The sequence below is a fragment of the Denticeps clupeoides genome, chromosome 20 (genome assembly GCF_900700375.1).
Source record: "Denticeps clupeoides chromosome 20, fDenClu1.1, whole genome shotgun sequence".
Classification (NCBI taxonomy): Eukaryota; Metazoa; Chordata; class Actinopteri; order Clupeiformes; family Denticipitidae; genus Denticeps; species Denticeps clupeoides.
Window position 1 is genome coordinate 6,001,361 of NC_041726.1, and position 18,270 is coordinate 6,019,630.

Below are 18,270 nucleotides of genomic sequence, written 5' to 3' on the forward strand. Positions count from 1 at the left end.
GGTGTAGAATGAAGAAACTGACAGAAAAGTCACACAGCTATTTAAAACGATGATATATTACAGAAAATATATATATAAAAAAAACCATTCAGTCAAACAAAAACAGCACCATAGTTTTGCAACATATTGCATCATTCATCTGATTCACGTATTAATCTTTTCAGATTTTTGTAGCATTAACTCCCCAGTTCCCAAATTATACATTTCACTTCTGCCTCATGTCCTTGTACAGCACCTCGGTAGTTCCTCTAGTGTCCCTAAAGCCACCCTGGTGACATTTTTTCCCCCTGTGTTCCTTGCCAGATGTCCGACATCAAAAACAATCACACGTTAAACGAAGTTCAGTCAGCACACTGAGGCTTGATTAACAGGATTAGTGATATACAAAGATCATAAGGGGCTCACAGATGAGGTTTAAGTGTTCATTTAGAAATTTAATAGATTTATGACCCATCAAGTGAAAACGAAAGGAAATAAATACAAAATGAAATACCACATTGGTTTATGGCAAGATGTTTGGTTTCCTTTTTTCATCAGCACCCTGTTCTTTTTATCACTTTTTAAAAATAAATACAATAGAATATCATTATCTCTGTACAAATGGTCTGAAAAGCACACATTTCCAGTCGGAAATCACATGATATGACAAAACCGTCAAATTAATCAATCAGCCGACTGCTTTGGTATAAGTAGCACCTAGCAACACAGATGTTTGTTTGTGTGCATTTTATTCTTTCATAAATGGAAATGATTAAGAAAAGAAACACCTGAAAGCGCATACATGCACATCGTACACCCCACAATTTTTTTTCCCCAATGTTTCTCAAATACCAAAGGTGCCAGTACGACCATGACTGGAATTACTGCTTTCATCCACCCGCCCCTCCCAAGCCAAATCAAATGCTGTTTATAAAAAAAAAAAAAGTCACTTTTAATCACTCTACAATTCATGTACAACACAGTTCAGTACAACTGACCGACCTTCCAGCCAACCGCTGCATGCATCCAACATTATATTCCCAGTTGTCCTCAAGTATTTCACTATTTCCTTTACTCAACTTTTCCCCTGTCTGGTCAGCAGGTGTCCATTCGCAGTTTGTTCATTGGAGTTTCCATGTGGTGTGTCAAGACACGGGAAGTGGGACACAGGAAGGGGCTGGCTCTACAGGAGGTTAAGGTGTGGCGGGCCGAAGCGTAAGAGGTAGAAGAGGGTGAGATGTCTGGAAAGAGAAACACCGGGGAGAGAAGCGAGAGGGGTCATCCAAACCTGGGGGGGAGTGGGCAGATTGTGGAAAAAGTCACAGATTCTTTGGTTCAGACGTGAAAGACAAAAAAAAAAACAAAAAAAAAACGGTCTCCTTCCATTCATCGTTCTTCGCCCTCCTCGTTGTAGGAGAGTTCTACTCTCTGGTCATCCGATGGTCTTCTATTGCTTTCCCTGGGCATGTTCTAGAATGGTTGCAAGTCTGTTTCACAACAGAGCTTGCATAAGACTGTGTGTGTGTGTGTGTGTGTGTGTGAGTGTGTGTATGTGCAAATGTGATCCACATATTTTAGCCCACTGAGCATTCATACCGACACGCTGACGTGGTTGCATCTGCATGTGTTGTGTAAGTGCAGGCTGTGTGTGTGTGTGTGTGTGTGTTTATGTTGGCGTTCCCCTCTCTCTGTCCCTCTGCATGTGCTTTAACCCAGGAAACAGACAGGTCCCACTTCAAAGCCAAATTTCTGGTTACTCTCCCCAAAGTCTGAGATCATGAGGTCCAGCAGGGGGAGCTGCTCCACCTGCGGCGTGTTCACCTCCAGCACCGTCCTGTCGTAGCCCTTGCGATACTGCAGACGAATAAAGAAGAAAAATAATTGCATAATTGCATCATAATTTCATTTTATCGACAGTTGCCCATAAGAAATGAGCCAAAATGCACAAAGTGCAATATACCCTAGCATTCATGTTAGCATGGTTAAACACTTCACACTGTTCTGGTGCTAAAATGAAATGCTAAATATGACTTTAATAGTGTTAAATGTTACATATGACTTAAATATTAATGTTAAGGCCCAAGTATAAGACTACTCATTACAACATATTGTATTTGGCGCCATCTAGTGTATTCCTCATTTTATCTACACCACAAATGTAAGAAGACACCACTTTTTCAGATGTATTCAGAGAGAAAATGATTCTTATTAATAATAAATTCTTATTATTGCTCATTGACCAACTGTTACTTACAGAACACCCATCAACAAGGGCTTTGATGTAGGGGCTGGTGTTAAAGGTGAGCTCCTCATCATTGGCACCCTGGAAGCGCAGCGCCCTTTCGTAATTATCATTGGCAGTTCGGTCGGCCCAGGCTACGGAGCGGTGGCAGTGGTAGGTGAACCTCTGGTGGGCCTGGATGCTCAGTAGCCTCAGGAAGCCCAGCTGGACCACGCCTATCGGGTCACCATTAGAGTCCACGTAGGAAAACTGACCGAGGGAAGGGTGGAAAGAGGAGACTGAGGATGAGGAAATAACTGGGAAGCAATTTTGTAATGTAGCTCTCACTGAGTGATAACATGAGTCATGATGTGTATTAATGAGTAAGGAAACTTAAATGCTTAAAATACTTTAAATTTAAAACTCTGCCTATTCTGCAGTCAGGGGGGAAACACAATTTCTCACACACAGGGTTGGGCTTTAGACATGCTCACCTTGCTGCCTTTGGAAAATGTACTGTACCAGGACCCAGGAGTTTCCTGGGGCCATGAGTTCAATTTCACCTGTGAGACAACCGATGACAACCAATGACACTCCAAGCGAAAGAAGTTTGAAGTTACACACTGAGGACAATGGTAGTTCTTACATGTTCTATTCCCTTGCTGGGGAAGACACACGTCTCGCCACCAGCTGTGAAGTTGCAGTAAACCTTAAAAGAGTCACGTGAGCAGCCCTGGTTGGGGTCGATCCAGTACTCTCCTGGAAAGAAAAAACACAATGCTTGGTGTCACTGAGAGCAAACACTTTCATTTTTAAAATGTTTTTTTTTTTTTTTTTTTAAATAAATAATGGCTACAATGTAAAAAGCGAACACTGTCTAAACTTAAATGTATTCTGTCACACCTAATAATTTAACATTAACTTAATGTAAATAAACCAAGTTACAGCATGTTTGATTGGTTTATTTAAATTACAGCAATCCAAAATATTAGGTTAAAAATAAATTAAAATAATATAACAAAATAAATAAAAGTGATAAAATGTTCACTTATTTTAGTGTATTTATGCACATGAAATGCCCTGCCTTCTAATACACTTGAGTATTCCTTATATTCACCCTACACTATCTGGGGCATTCAGTTCACTCCATCATTCCCAAAAATGATTTTATTCCATTGGCATCTAGGCTGATCAATATCAATAAATGTGATCTTTATGAGTATTTTTGTTAGCATTTGATACAAGTTGGTTGTATTGTTTGCTGGGGTTTTTGTTTAGATTTTTGATCTGTAACTACCATCTGTGTAGTTTGGATGGCTGAGTTTGAGGTCTTGGCAGGTACGGGCAGGGCTGTTCTGGGTGCCAAGTGGGTTGCGCATGGCCTCGATCTCCGTCTCCAGAGAGCGCAGGGTGCCGTAGATCTCCTCCATGCCCTCAGTTCCTATCAGGAACTCTGCACCAGTACCATCGGATGGCATGTCACCCACATCTGGGACGATCTTGCTGGCATCAATGGAGCGCTTGGACTTCTTTGGGATCTGGATTGGCAGTGGCTGTATGACATCGCCTGGGGGTCCCTGTTCATGATACAGTTGTTCAGGGGCATACTTGTATCATAATGTTTTTATGCATTCTATAATACAGAGAATGTAACTTACAGGTGGTCCTGGAGGTCCTTGTACACCCTTTTCACCCTTTGGACCAGCACCACCCTGCAAAACAGTGAGCAGGCATTAGTCTGCATAATAGGTTGCACATCATCAGATTCTTATGTGGTATCTATGTGATGACATTTTATATACTTACAGAAGCACCTTTAGCACCTTTGATACCTCTGGGACCCTGAAGAACACAGAGGCAAGGCAATGAAGAGAAGGCATCACGTTTTTTTCTTACAGGAACCAGTTGAGTGGTGAATGTGCAACAGAGGGACATGAAGTATGAAGGTTAGGACTTACAGTCAAACCGGCAGGTCCAGCAGGTCCAAGGGGTCCAGTGCCACCAGGCATACCCTAAAATAAAGCACATTACATCATATGAGCGGACAGATATGCCAAGGGAGCAGCTCCTTCGTATTCCTTGACACTCACAGTCTCTCCTTTGGGCCCATTTGATCCATGAGGTCCAGGAAGTCCTCTGTCACCTTTCTCTCCTTGCTCACCAGGAGGGCCAATGAGACCAATCATACCTGAATGTCCCTTCTCACCCTTGGCACCAGGGTCTCCTCGGAGTCCAAGCAAACCAGGAGGACCCTGTGGAAGAGAAAGAATGTGAGATAAGGAAGGAGGCGTGTTTCAAATAGCCTCTTAATTATGGCCTGTAAAGTTTTTGTTCTTACAAGGGGTCCTGGCGGTCCTTTCTCACCAGCAAGTCCGGGAAGGCCTTGTTCACCCTGGAGAAAAAAAAACATAGGTATGGATAATACGGATACCTGTTTTTCTTGATGGTTTTGTGCATGGGATTCATAAAGTAATGGCTACATGCATGCTTACCACAGATCCTGGCAATCCTCTCAGACCATCTGTTCCTGGTTTTCCCGGTGGCCCTTGTTGCCCAACGGGGCCTGTTTTCCCTGGAGGCCCTTTAGCACCAGCATCACCCTAAAATAAAAAAGGAGAACTGAACCCCATTCATTCTTTTTGGAACTGTTAAAAGAATCAAAAGTCAATGCTGATGCTTAGATTTTTACCTTGACTCCTTTCTCTCCTTCTCTTCCTTCTGGTCCTCTCGTCCCAAGAGGACCCTAGAGAATAAAATATTAAAATAAAAGTTAAGAACAACTAGTTAGTTAGTTAGTTACTTGTTGCCTTCTGTTTAATTTCATACCAAACAAAGTACTCTGAACGTCCAAAAAACTAAATGTAAGTGCTTATACCCTCTTTCCAGGAGGTCCAGGTAGTCCATTCTCACCAGTAGGTCCAGGAGAACCCTATTGGAACAAAGGAATGACATAAAAAAAGATATCACTACTGGTAAAAATATGCCTGCTCAGCTTCGACCTTAGTAAAAAAAAAAAAAAAAAAACTGTCAAAAAGTGTTTTGGTAACCACAGCAACCACAGCCAAAGAACAACTAAGATGATTGTGTGGAAGGAATGAGCACTGACTTGTGGTCCTTGTTCGCCATCCTCTCCTCTCTCTCCCTTTGCTCCATCTTGACCCTGAGAGATACAAAAGTCCCTTAGAGTACAGATATACAGCATCCAGCTGGACATGATGATGTCTCGCAATATAGCAGTGGTACAGTACAAATCTAAACTTACTCTGGGACCAACTTCGCCAGGGGGTCCAGGATCACCGGGGAATCCAACAGGGCCCTGAAAGACACACATGAATGCTGAGTCTGATTTGCACAGGGCATTGCACTTAACATACTTTGAGAAGAAAGTGTTATGATTAATGTTTGCATTAATAAATAATACATTAATAAGTTAATTCATTTTAACCTTAATTTCAAGATTTATGGTTTGGTGCTCCCATTAAATTGAAAGTAAGAAAGAAAATAGGAAATTGTCACTGACAGGGTTCCCTTTAGGTCCATCATCTCCAGTGGGTCCCCTTCCACCTGATGGGCCGGCAATTCCTGGTTGACCCGCCTCTCCCTTCTCACCACGTTCTCCCCGAGGGCCCTGTCATTGGGAAACATAGCTGTCAGTCAGGAGCCAAAAGAATACATGAAGGCCAAGCAAAAATGAGAGCTGATAGTCACCTTCTTGCCTGGTTCTCCTACAACACCAGGTGGTCCAGATTCACCAGGCTCACCCTGTCAGGGAAGAATGAAAACATGTGCATTAAATATATATACACGAAAACCCTCTGGTCTACAGGTCAATATATATATATGATTGTGAATATACTGTATGTTAGGGTTGTCAGTTGATATTTTTTGGCAACAAATTAACTGCAAATGTTCTATAATGAATCACAAGTTTGCAGTAATATTTAAAACTATCACAGAGATAAATATGAGAATGAGGCTCAGGCTGTAACGGTTCCCACAAATGCACTTTAGGCATAAACAGAGGCACTTCCCATTCATGTTGAATGTGAAGCCAAACAGAATTGTGGGTCTGTCACTTTGTGTTGCTTGCGACATCAAGTTTAATTTAATTGTGCTTTCACAATTTTCGTAAATGCATTAGCCAACCAGTCATATTTATTGCAGGTTAAGCCAGATTTGTTGTCGCGAGTGAGAAACAGTGACTGGTGGCTGCTCCTGTGCTCCCTGCACAGCAGACACACTGTCCCTCAAGTTCCGACGCGACAAGTACGTGTGAGTGTACAGTGCAATATTTAAAATAAATCACATGCATTTTTAATGCATTCATTTTGACAGACCAAATATATTGTAGCACATAAACAGTCCTCAAATAGGCATTTTGAAGAATTCTGTTAAAATAACTGGATAAAATGAGCAGTTCACTTGTTAGTCAGTTAAATTTTAAATTTTTGGGTTAGTAAAACAAATGAACTTCATTACAGCTTAATTCTTAAGACAAGTGGAGTGCAGCTTCATTCATTCTCTTGGAAATTATCTGAATTTAATCTGACTTGGTATGCATTAGGGGTGTTGAAATTAATCATATAATCGATGCTTCGCGATGCAGACATGGGCGAATCTGCATCGATGCAGTGCACAACATGGTTGATTACATTATAATGATTTTCTGGAGTCGGCATAAAAGTTCTTGTTAAAACACAACATTATTGTCTAATCGGGAGTTTAGAAAACCACACACATTTCTTTGTGCTGAGCACGTTTGAAAGCGGATTTAGATTTTCTTCAGACTGTTTTTCTGCTCATTGTAACAAATCAAAGCATCCACACCGGTGTATGAGACCTTAACTCTTGTGTTTGAAAATGTTTGGGATGCGTCGCAATGCACCGATATCGAGGCATTGATACTCGTAATCGAAAGTAATTACCTCTACTATGCATAGATGATATACGTGTATTATACATGCCTTATCGAATCATTTCAAGTAATTTTTTACCTTCTCTCCAATGGGACCCGGGTTTCCCACACCACCAGGTGGACCTTGAGGACCCTTGGTAAAGCAGAATTAAATGTTCCAGTGACTGTTCTGAAGACCATTGACCAAACACATTCAAAACATGCATTCTATGGAATAACATTATGCACATATTATTATAAGTAAAAATAACTGTCTCTTACATCAGCACCATTAGGACCAGCTGGGCCACGAGGTCCTGGTGGGCCAGGTGGTCCCTAAAGAGAGAAAAACACACAAGAATTTATTTTCAGCCCAGAGTCAACTATTAAAAAAACATTTAGATGAAACACTTTTTAAATTCAATGGTGGAGTACCAACCAGTGGTCCCACATCGCCGGTCTCTCCCTTCTCTCCAGCTGGGCCAGGCAATCCCTACACAAATGGTACACATTCAGCACATTGAACTGCTCTGGGTTTAAATATCAATCAGAAAGCTGAACTGAAATGTACCTGCAGTCCAATGGGTCCAGGAGGTCCGGGGAATCCTCTGGTTCCTTCATCTCCCTTGGCCCCAAATGCCCCCTGCTGACCCCTGGCACCTGTCTCACCATCAGCCCCCTAAAAAAATATTCAAAATTACAATGGTGACTGCCTTACAAAAATGTCAACGGAATGTCAACTTTTGGCATAGGATTTTACTTACAGCAGCACCCGGTTGACCAACAGGACCCATTGGTCCTGGTGGACCAGGAGGACCCTACAGATGAAAGAAAAACCTTAGGACACAATGATAGAAAATCTAGACTTGAGAACTATACAAGGTTGTGTGACTCACATGCTCGCCTTTGCCTCCTTTAGCTCCCTTCTGGCCGTGTTCGCCAACTTCACCCTGTTAGGTAAGACCATTTCCGGAAATTTTATATGAGGACAAATTACAAACTCTTCTGAACAATAATCGTTGTATTTGTGAAACTAGCCTTGTCTCCATCTTCTCCGGGACCCCCTGAGGGTCCGGCTGGGCCAGGGAGACCCACTGGGCCTTGGAGACCATCCCGTCCAGCTGGACCAATAGGCCCTTTCTCACCCTGTGGAACACAAAATTAATTAATCAGCAACTGCAAAGTCCACTAGTGCCTTTGGTTTTGTCTGGAGATTTTATTTATTTATATTATATTATATATACTTATTTTTTACAAAAGTTGTGGGGTGAGAGAAAGCTGAGAGAAACAACAATGTCAAGGTTTGGAACTAGAGAAATTAGTAAATTAATGTGGCTGAAAGAATAACTTGCGTCTCTGTGTCTGTATCCTTGTGTGATCTTGCAGTCATAACATAAGCAATTTCCTTTTTCTGATTCTGAATAGTAATAAAAATCTTTTTTCTAATTTTTATCAGAAATATTCCTGTGTTACTCAAATAGACCTTGAAGCAATACACCAATAAACCATACAGTTATTGAGGGCAATTCATCATAATAGTAGGAAAAAACTCACAGGCACTCCCTTTTCGCCAGAGGTTCCTGGCGGACCCTGTGGACCTGGTCTTCCCGGTGGCCCAACAGGCCCGGCAGTTCCAGAAAGGCCTCTTTCACCTGGAGAGCCCTATATAATGGTAAGTCACAGGGACAACACATCAACACTTGCCAAATTCATGTTAATTTGAATGTCAATCATAGTCAAATAAGGAAAAATAAAATCTTACAGCTGGTCCAGGAGGTCCAGCTGGGCCTTCACCGCCTTTCAATCCTGAGCCACCCTAAAATAAACATACATTTTAATCCATCTATTAAAGCATGTTCTGCACTTTATACTTCATTTAATCTAAATGAGAATGCGTTTATTTTGCTATTACTGCTGTAACAAAACCCTACAGTTCTATAGAATGCACATCTATACCAGCAACAAACATGTTCTTTTAATAGGTCTTCACATTGGCCTGGGGAGCATTTGATTCAACTGCATGCTTCTGTGAGGCATCCTCACCGGTGTGCCTGGAAGTCCTCTCTCTCCTGGGAAGCCTCTCAGCCCTGGGGGTCCATCTTTGCCAGGGCCTCCTGAGGGACCAGGATCTCCCTTGGTTCCTTCTTTTCCAGAAGGACCAGAAAGACCTTGCTCACCTGGTGGACCAGGTGGGCCTGGGTGGCCCCGCTCACCCAAGGGGCCAGTTTCCCCTGCCGGACCCTGGACAAAAAATGCAGGAAGGGTCAGCCTCTAAAATTCTAGTTCATACAGGCAATTTTTACCATTAAGTAGTATAAATCACCTGAGGCCCAACAACTCCAGGAGGGCCGGGTGGTCCTGTCTTGCCTTGGAATCCCTGGAAGAAGGAAAAATAGATAAGTCCTAGTAATGACGGCAATTATTTACATCTATTAGCTACAATGCCCAAACAATTATGAAGGACACATCAGTACACTTAATCATCACAGAGTGAAATCTGACAAAAGAGACTCACAACTTCACCCCTCTGTCCTGGATGTCCTGGCAGACCATCTTTTCCTGGTGGCCCCTAAATTCGCCAGCAGCCGGAGATGAAGTTAAAATGCACACATTAAGGGATTATAAGAAATCATGTTGGCATATCATTATTAGACACATTATACAAATTCTTAGTGTTGCCTACTATGATATTTTATAATCTCTCTTACGGGAGGTCCTTTTGGTCCAGGAAATCCATTTGCACCTTGAGGCCCAGGCAGTCCCTGATAAAAGAAGGCAGGTCATGTGAGACACTGTCATTATTTAAAAATAATAAACAATTATTGCAATATATTATAAAAACCTCACCCTCTCGCCTGATGGACCAGGAGGGCCCTCACTACCTGATGAACCCTGAAAAAGGTGTTTTTTTCATTAGTGAAGAAAAAAATTAATCGGCCACAACTAATCAGCCACAATCAGGGACAGTCCCCCTGATGAAGAGTCTTGCTTAGGGACACAATGGTAGTAATTGGGGGTTGAAACTGTGATTTTGCTGTTCTTCCGGGTTTAAAGTCGAGTGATTTGGCCAAGGAGTTGGCAATCTTTAACACTCAAAGTGTTTTTTGGACTCGGTTTCCCCAAAAATTAAGCAAATTCCTTTTGACGTGTAAAATGACTATAACACTGCATATATTATATTTACAGCATATATCAGCATTTATATATACATATAATATATGGGCTGGGGGTTCGAAAAGATTGCAAATGTGCGGATGGGTTGGGGGAACCCAGACAGCTGTAGAAGCCGAGACATGTCTAAAAACACGGCCGGACAAAGGAGATGAGGTCACCCTAACTTAGCGGCGCTATGCTAACTCTACACAACTTACTTATCAACTTAAAGTCAACATATGCAAATCATTAAACACTAAAGAGTGCAAACCACTGTTAATTCACCCAAGAGGCATCAGATTTAGAAACGCTGCTCTAATCGAACAAACTGATTAACAAACTGATTAACAGCTCTGGTGGGTTGCCGAACCCTGTGCCATGCACTAGGTGTGTATGGATTTTCATCCCTTTTGCCAAAGAAGTCAGAACATGGATCTGGAAATTATGTCATACCAGCAAAATAACACACAAATAAAGTGCTAATAAATATTATATTACAAAATCATACAGATCATCACAGATCTTTGGAGTGAAACTGGTACAAGTAAACATATTTCCTGCATATTGATATTATTTGGGTTCTCACTTTGGCTCCTGATTTTCCAGTGGAGCCACGTGGACCTCTCTGACCCCTTGGACCCTATCACACAAAAATCACACAAAAAATCACACTGATTTCACATCTCTGAACATTTGATGCTTTGAATCTAAGCCAAAAGTCTGTATAGAAAATCAGTACCGTTGGCCCTCTTTGTCCTCTTGGTCCAGCCTTTCCCAGAAGGCCCTAAAAACACAGTTTAAGCAATTTAAAGCAGATTTTAGGAATTTCTACAGTTTCTTCGCTCATTTATCGCTGACCTTTCTCTATTTTGTTTTTGACACACTTTACCTTTGTTCCTTTCTCGCCATTTGTCCCAGGAAATCCTGGGAATCCAAGTGATCCCTAAAGAAACAAAAACATTTCTAATCGCAGATATTTCAAGCTAAAATCAAGGTCAAAATTTAATATACAATAAAGAAAAACAAATAAACATGGTAAAAGGTAACAATTTAATATACAATAAAGAAAAACAAACAAACATGCCTTAGGTCCAAGTCGTCCAGGATATCCAGGCAGACCAGGGACACCCAGTTTACCCTAAAGCCACGAATAAGAATTTTCATGCAGCAACAGAATGATTTATTAATTATCAACTTGAACAACAACAAAAAAAAGAAACCTCCTTCACTCACCTTCTCACCAACCAGACCAATAGGTCCAAGTTCACCAGGGGGTCCCACGCGACCTTTTGGCCCTTCAGGGCCATCCTCGCCCCTGGATCCTGGTACTCCCACCTCTCCCTATTACACCATTCAATAGCAAAAACTGATTTAAACTGGTCCATTAGCGGCAATCTATGAACAGATATGAAAGAAATGTTCTTCCTTACTCTCTCTCCCTTCACGCCAAAGTCGCCTTTCATTCCGGGGAACCCGTCTTCACCCTATAAATCAGGGAATACATAAATAAAAAAAAAACCTATAGAATCATTGCTTCAATAAATTCAGTTTATTTCATGGACTAGTCCTACATCAATTATCCCTTACCTTCTCACCCTTGTGACCCTTGAGGCCACGGATACCTTGTTCTCCCTTTAAACAACACATAAGAGCTACATTAGTTCTTCATGCATTACTCATAGACGTATACTCACATGTTCCTTTATAAGAGATGTTAATAAAAGATAAATAAACCATAAATACACAGATAAAATAATATGGTCTTACCTTAACTCCACGAGGGCCAGGATAGCCAATAGCACCTTGAGGACCACTGGGACCCTGTAAGGAAAATAAGATTATGACACTATTTCCCATGGGTGTAAAAATATTGACACAAACCCACATGAGGAACCCACGTGATTTCCTTTGGTGCCGATAGGTCCCTCCTTTCCTGGGTGACCCTGAGAAGGAGATGAGGAGATCAGATTCTGACTAAAAGACTTTGGAATTTCATATTAAGCTATTTTAACACCTTTAGGACCCATTATCACCAATTCCCTGCATGTTCAGATATAATAAGGAGGCGCTGTCTGTGGTACCAACTCACGGAGTGCAAATGGTTTAAACTTGTCAGAATCAGCACCAAAGACAGCTCCTCTTTAATTTTGTCGAGCTGAACATGTGACCATAAAGACCAACATGTCAGAAATTACAGATTTTTTCAGTAATTGGAAAGAAGGGAAACTTACTGGAGGGCCATCAGCACCTGACATGCCGGAAAGTCCCGGCTTTCCTCTCGGTCCCTGAGTAGAAACAAAATCAGATATGGATGCAATGGATCTGGTGAAACCAAAATATTACTGCTGGCCAGGAAGGTTCTTACCTTCTCTCCAGGAGGTCCAGTAGCTCCCTGGGGTCCTGGCATTCCCTGAGGCGTTCACATCAATAGAATTAATGGTGTGTAATAATTGGCAGAGTTCAATTCCTACTTTCATCCCTACTTCATAGCAGTTGGATTACATTTGGATTATGGTTAAGCAATGGTTAAGCAATTTCCTTCAAGTTTTCTGATTCTGATTACATTTTTAGCAAGGATCTTTAGCAAGGATGCTATAGAATAGATTCAGGGGTGCAACCTAAAGATGTAATTTTTTAGGTCTTTCTACTTCAACCATTCACTACCTACTTGGATGAATGCATACTGCCACTTTCAAAACTTCAGCACCATTCTGTCCTGTGAAGAGTGGCCTGCAACCTTTACCTGAGTTCCTGGTTGCCCTTGCTGGCCAGGAGGACCAGGCTCTCCTTGGGGTCCCTACCAAAAAGGACAAGACAATCTGGTATGTATTACATGTCAAATATCGCAAATATGCATGTCCTTAAATATATATGTACTAGACAAAAGACGAATAATTTGACACTGACCAAGCTTCCTTTAATACCATGGGGTCCATCATTACCACGAACACCCTAAAAAGAGAGCAAACGTAGTTATTAATTGCTGTAATATATCATTAAAACATGGTGTCTTGACAAAAAAAGATACACACTAGATATACACACACACACACACACACACACATGCCTTGTATGAACACATTGATTGTGAGACCAGGCCATTTGAGTAGGGTCGCTAGGGTCCCCACACTTCACGTGGACCACAATGGTAGAAATTAGCTCCACAAGCTGGGTCTGAGCATCTTTGTATTTCTCAATGAGATTTATTTGGTAAACCAACTCTGTACTAAAGAAATGACATTTTTATCTGACCTGATGTTCAGGTACAAAATGGTGCAAAAAATGTGCAAACTCACAGGTTGTCCGGGGAGTCCAGATGGGCCTTTAGGGCCCAACAAACCACGTGGTCCCTATAACACAGCAGAGGCGGAAACAAAACCGATGAATTCATATTCTGAAAACAGGAAAATTTGCAGCAATTTGAATACAATATCAATAGGCAATACACTAAAAAACACTCACTGGTTCACCTGGAAGCCCCCTGGGTCCGACGTCTCCATCATCTCCCTAGAGTCAGAGTAGTCAAGGAGAAATTAGACCCGCCAAGAGCTTAGAGCACTTTGGTGAAATAATGCCACACAGAAGCAATTTCTTAATTTTACTTACCCTTTCTCCATCTTCACCAGGAGGCCCAGGGGGTCCCATACCACCAGTATGACCCTACAGACAGGAACACAAAATAGGCAATAATTTAACAAAATTTTCCAATATGAGCTTTGTCAGTCATTGAGCGGGTTCTGTTTTGGCAAACTATGTCCACTTTTCAAAAGACATGATAAGATTAATGTTTGATTTCAACTCACCCGGTGTCCTTTGTCTCCAGGCAAACCAGGAAGTCCATCAAAGCCACGATCGCCCTACAAGAGACAGACACACAGCATTGAAGATGTGATAAAACAGAGAACAAGAAACAAAAAAAATAATACTTTCACGGGTCAGGTATTATGAAACAATAAATACACGTGTGCTACCTTGGATCCAGTCTCTCCTGGCATGCCTCTAGCGCCATCAGCTCCAGCACGACCCTGTAAGGAGTGAAATAATAAAAAACTCCTCTAAATGATGCTGAGGAGGCTGGATGAGTTAGGTAGTGGTGGCCTAGCGGCTAAGGAAGTGGACCCGTAATTGAAAGGTCGCCTTCCATGGCTGCCCACTGCTCCCTCAGGGAATTGGTAAAAAAAGGACACATTTCACTGTGTGCATTGGGTGCATTTCACTGTGCATAGGGGACAGTGGTGTGTCATACGTGACAATGAACCAATTTCACTTTCAGGTATGGTAACATCTTGTTAACGGTCAATAGCCATCTAGAAAGCCATCAAAACTACTGATTATTGACTCACCCTTCTTCCAGCTTTACCAGGAGGCCCAGACAAACCCTGTGGCCCTCTGGGACCCTAAAGCAAACACAAAAGAGACCACAGTTAATGGTGTGGATGTAAACATGTGATTTGAGCAATGGTGCTGTATTGTGATTTAAATGGTTAGTGTTTTAACAGGGTACAGCATCAGTACCTGTGGCCCTGGATCTCCACTCTCTCCTTTCAGACCCGAACTTCCAGGAACACCCTGAAACGAAAAGCTAATTTATTACATTGCCCCTCTGTCAACCAGAAAAATATAACCCCAGAAAACGAAAACCCATTATATTCACAACAACAGACAAAAAATGTTTTACCGTTGGTCCTGGACGGCCAGTGTACCCCATTGGTCCAGAGGGTCCCTTCAGAGAGAGCTGCAAAGTGCAGTCGTGGCACGGGAATAAGTCAAACAACGTTGCATTTTATTTAATCAGAGTTGTGTGATGCAGTAAAAAATGTTTACTCACTGCTTTGTGTATATTGTGTGATATATTGCTGTATATTGCTCACAGCTATGTAATATGGTTAATATTGTTTTCTCACAGTTGTACCATGTATTGACATTTCATCACGACTGTATAATTCTCTATTGTTTTTTTCACAGCCTTGTGATAAATTGCTGTTTACTCACTACTTGGTAATGTAATATTATTGTTTAATAACACATGATTGATATATTGCTGTTTACTCACTGCTTGGTAATGCAATATTATCGTTTACAAACACATGTGTGATGTATTGCAGTTTACTCACTGCTTGGTAATGTAATAATATTATTTAATAACACATGTGTGATATATTGCTGTTTACTCACATCTTTGTAATGTTGTAGCTTTGTTTACTCACAGTTGTGCAATGTATTGTTATTTAATCACAGCTGTGATGTGATACTGTTTATTCACAGTCGTATTGTTATTGACTGTATGTATTCATTTTTGTTGCATTGTGTACTTAGACAGTGTTTTCCTAAAATTATGCTGAATGGTTTTGGATATTGTGTCATGAAGTTGAAAAGAGGGGGTGGGGGTGAAGTGCACCTCACCCTGGCCTGGGACAGGAGGGCCTGAGCCTGTGCCTCCTGTGCTGAAACACTAGGTCCCTTGTCCCCTCCGCTGCTGCCAAAGCGGAACTATAAAGCATTTAAAAGCAGTTATATTGCCACTTATATTGTCACTGTTCATATGTGATGTAAATAGCACTGAGACAACATTTTCTTCAAAGACAGGCAGCAGCAAATTAAAGTGCTGAACGTTTTGCAATGTTTGGCTGTATACAGTTTTGTATGAAGTGGAGGAAACTTTCACTTTCTTAATCTGAACTTTGCACCGCAACAACCGGATGACATTTCACAAAGCAAACGTAAAACGGAACATGTGCTGACACCTAGTGGTGAGGACACCTACTGGAAATATAAAATGAGGCTTGTATGCACATTTACCATATGTTACTATAAAAAACACTCACGGGCAACATGAGAGAAGTACCAGGAGGACCAGGGAGTCCATCAGCACCAGGAAGTCCATGTTTACCAGGTACACCCTAAGAGTGAAGAGAACATCATGAAATTGTACAGGTTAGAATGTGGAAACTATTTCATTGATGCTCAACTTTACTGGATCCATAGTAATTGGTGTAGATGAGCTGATATGACAGGATCATAACAAAACTCACCCTCTCTCCAGGGTCGCCAACAGATCCAGGTTGTCCAGGGGGGCCGGCAGGACCAGGGAGACCCTAAGGGACAGCGTTAATGAATATAAAGCTCATATTGCTATATCCTAATTACCTCAAAATCATGGAAACCAATGCATAATGCACAACAGAACATTTTAATGACATGCACGTACTGCTGGTCCTTCTGGTCCTGGTGGTCCTTCAATCAACATACCCTGAGGCAGGAAAACAGGATTTCACTAGTTTGAATTTGATAGAATAAAAATGACTTTCACACAACTATTTTGGAGGACCAGCACTTTTATTGCACTTAGAAGCATGTTCCTACTCACAGGCTCAAGGACCGCAGGTTCCCCCTTCTCTCCTTTCTGGGCTCTCACTGAGGCCTGAGGAAAACAGATATGTAACCCACAATACAGCACAGTCAATGATGATGAATCCAAAGGCCATGGATAAACTGTTCATGTCGTCCCATTTTTCTGGACAGAAATGAGAGACAACATCGGGGCACATGCACACAAGATTCATTTTGGAAGTCACCTGTGTAACATAATGCTTTGAGGGGACAAATTTTTACCTGTTAAATCAGCTTTCAAGCACTGAAGAGGTACTTGCTGTTGCTCAGTCAAACTACTGTATATTCACTATCTGAACAAGCACCAAAGAATCCTTACTGCAATGGGAAGATACCATATTGGCCCAAATATAAAACAATCTTTTTGCTATAAAAAAACAGACATTTGGGCCAATGTGGCCAACGAGGGACCATCCTGGATTTACTTGAACTTAATTAGACATCATGTCATAGTGAATCACAGCTCAACAGCCTTAGAATACATTGTCCAAGTGGCGTGACATTGTCCAAGATCTCACTTGAGGACTGTGACTGGATCCACTATAATGCTAAGAACCACTCTTTTCCCTTCTAATGTCAGGTCTTTCACGCCAACATTACAACGGAAGGCATCGAGTGGTGCAACGTTGGCACCACACAACTACTCCAGATATTCTACTACATTTAAAGAGATCTGTGTCTCTTTAAAAGCAAAATATGACTTTTAAAGCAAATAAAAACAGTTCCTTGCATAGGTCATGAACAGGGCTTCCGAACCCAGCTCCTGGACAGAATGTTTTTTGTTTCAAACGTCTGTACTTTTGAACTAACACATACATTACTACACACAATTTGCAACCATGTTTGGAAAGAAATCTTTCTGTCAGATGGTCATCTACAATAGGATCAGGAAGCCCTGTCATAAAAGTGTGAAGCCAATGGAATGGATTCAGGTACGGCAATCACTTATATATAATGACAATGTTGACCAAGAAACTGTCCTTTGGGTCTGAGACTTGATTTAGGCAGCTGCTGGTTCACTGACAGGTTGGAGACCATACGGCATAATTGTGCTTTGTGGCAAAATGCTTTTGATAAAATTTCCCAGCCTATGTAGCAGACACACTGTGCTGCTCTTGTTCAGATGAGGACACATTCTTCAGTCTGTCTGTATGGCAACCAAAATGACAAGTGACCAAGGCACAGGCTCATGTAAATCAAGCCCCATAGTGTATGCACGTAGGTACAGCATTGTGTACAGACTGCATGGCACAAATCCTATTTCACGGTGCACCTGAAGAGTGAAATGAGGATTTTTTTTTTGGGGGTTTTTGGAAAGTGGGTTCACTTACGCCTCCCTCGTCTGTCACTGCAGACAGAGCCGGTCCCATCTTGCCCTCAGGCTCCACCTCAGGAGCAGGATCATGGTAGTCCTTGTAGGAATAGTCATATTCCTTCATGCCAAAGTCACCGGGCACATACTCCTCGGTAAAAGGTTCATCTGGAGACTTAGATATCCCCTCGCCACCTGACTTGGGCATGTCTAGCTCCTCATGTATCACTGCCTCCTCCACCTGGGTTTACCATTGGAAGGGTTTGTAGGGGGGAAAAAGGCAGTGATGAAATTGTATTGAATAGGTAAAGACAAAGGCAA

At 41.7% G+C, this 18,270-nt stretch overlaps 1 protein-coding gene across 2 annotated transcripts in view; it reads right to left on the bottom strand.

The window, feature by feature from the left end:
- Window positions 1-36: 36 nt before the first annotated feature.
- col11a2 (collagen, type XI, alpha 2) overlaps window positions 37-18,270 on the bottom strand; it is a 31,281-nt gene continuing 13,047 nt past the window's right edge. For both annotated transcript variants that reach the window (XM_028963813.1, XM_028963812.1), the window contains 58 exons: window positions 17,969-18,190; window positions 16,615-16,668; window positions 16,456-16,497; window positions 16,280-16,342; window positions 16,073-16,147; window positions 15,651-15,737; window positions 14,926-14,982; window positions 14,763-14,816; window positions 14,591-14,644; window positions 14,219-14,272; window positions 14,051-14,104; window positions 13,854-13,907; window positions 13,710-13,754; window positions 13,544-13,597; window positions 13,155-13,199; window positions 12,991-13,044; window positions 12,613-12,657; window positions 12,479-12,532; window positions 12,146-12,190; window positions 12,015-12,068; window positions 11,835-11,879; window positions 11,678-11,731; window positions 11,481-11,588; window positions 11,332-11,385; window positions 11,137-11,190; window positions 10,987-11,031; window positions 10,834-10,887; window positions 9,942-9,986; window positions 9,803-9,856; window positions 9,610-9,663; window positions 9,418-9,471; window positions 9,138-9,335; window positions 8,857-8,910; window positions 8,649-8,756; window positions 8,133-8,240; window positions 7,991-8,044; window positions 7,859-7,912; window positions 7,666-7,773; window positions 7,534-7,587; window positions 7,377-7,430; window positions 7,195-7,248; window positions 5,909-5,962; window positions 5,721-5,828; window positions 5,463-5,516; window positions 5,307-5,360; window positions 5,076-5,129; window positions 4,890-4,943; window positions 4,693-4,800; window positions 4,539-4,592; window positions 4,291-4,452; window positions 4,159-4,212; window positions 4,007-4,042; window positions 3,859-3,912; window positions 3,498-3,777; window positions 2,847-2,959; window positions 2,695-2,763; window positions 2,234-2,470; window positions 37-1,833 (listed from right to left, as the gene is read on the bottom strand). In XM_028963813.1, the coding sequence (XP_028819646.1) occupies window positions 1,687-1,833; window positions 2,234-2,470; window positions 2,695-2,763; window positions 2,847-2,959; window positions 3,498-3,777; window positions 3,859-3,912; window positions 4,007-4,042; window positions 4,159-4,212; window positions 4,291-4,452; window positions 4,539-4,592; window positions 4,693-4,800; window positions 4,890-4,943; window positions 5,076-5,129; window positions 5,307-5,360; window positions 5,463-5,516; window positions 5,721-5,828; window positions 5,909-5,962; window positions 7,195-7,248; window positions 7,377-7,430; window positions 7,534-7,587; window positions 7,666-7,773; window positions 7,859-7,912; window positions 7,991-8,044; window positions 8,133-8,240; window positions 8,649-8,756; window positions 8,857-8,910; window positions 9,138-9,335; window positions 9,418-9,471; window positions 9,610-9,663; window positions 9,803-9,856; window positions 9,942-9,986; window positions 10,834-10,887; window positions 10,987-11,031; window positions 11,137-11,190; window positions 11,332-11,385; window positions 11,481-11,588; window positions 11,678-11,731; window positions 11,835-11,879; window positions 12,015-12,068; window positions 12,146-12,190; window positions 12,479-12,532; window positions 12,613-12,657; window positions 12,991-13,044; window positions 13,155-13,199; window positions 13,544-13,597; window positions 13,710-13,754; window positions 13,854-13,907; window positions 14,051-14,104; window positions 14,219-14,272; window positions 14,591-14,644; window positions 14,763-14,816; window positions 14,926-14,982; window positions 15,651-15,737; window positions 16,073-16,147; window positions 16,280-16,342; window positions 16,456-16,497; window positions 16,615-16,668; window positions 17,969-18,190 (4,425 nt within the window). In that variant the 3' untranslated portion in view covers window positions 37-1,686. The remainder of the gene's footprint in view (window positions 1,834-2,233; window positions 2,471-2,694; window positions 2,764-2,846; window positions 2,960-3,497; window positions 3,778-3,858; window positions 3,913-4,006; window positions 4,043-4,158; window positions 4,213-4,290; window positions 4,453-4,538; window positions 4,593-4,692; window positions 4,801-4,889; window positions 4,944-5,075; window positions 5,130-5,306; window positions 5,361-5,462; window positions 5,517-5,720; window positions 5,829-5,908; window positions 5,963-7,194; window positions 7,249-7,376; window positions 7,431-7,533; window positions 7,588-7,665; window positions 7,774-7,858; window positions 7,913-7,990; window positions 8,045-8,132; window positions 8,241-8,648; window positions 8,757-8,856; window positions 8,911-9,137; window positions 9,336-9,417; window positions 9,472-9,609; window positions 9,664-9,802; window positions 9,857-9,941; window positions 9,987-10,833; window positions 10,888-10,986; window positions 11,032-11,136; window positions 11,191-11,331; window positions 11,386-11,480; window positions 11,589-11,677; window positions 11,732-11,834; window positions 11,880-12,014; window positions 12,069-12,145; window positions 12,191-12,478; window positions 12,533-12,612; window positions 12,658-12,990; window positions 13,045-13,154; window positions 13,200-13,543; window positions 13,598-13,709; window positions 13,755-13,853; window positions 13,908-14,050; window positions 14,105-14,218; window positions 14,273-14,590; window positions 14,645-14,762; window positions 14,817-14,925; window positions 14,983-15,650; window positions 15,738-16,072; window positions 16,148-16,279; window positions 16,343-16,455; window positions 16,498-16,614; window positions 16,669-17,968; window positions 18,191-18,270) is intronic.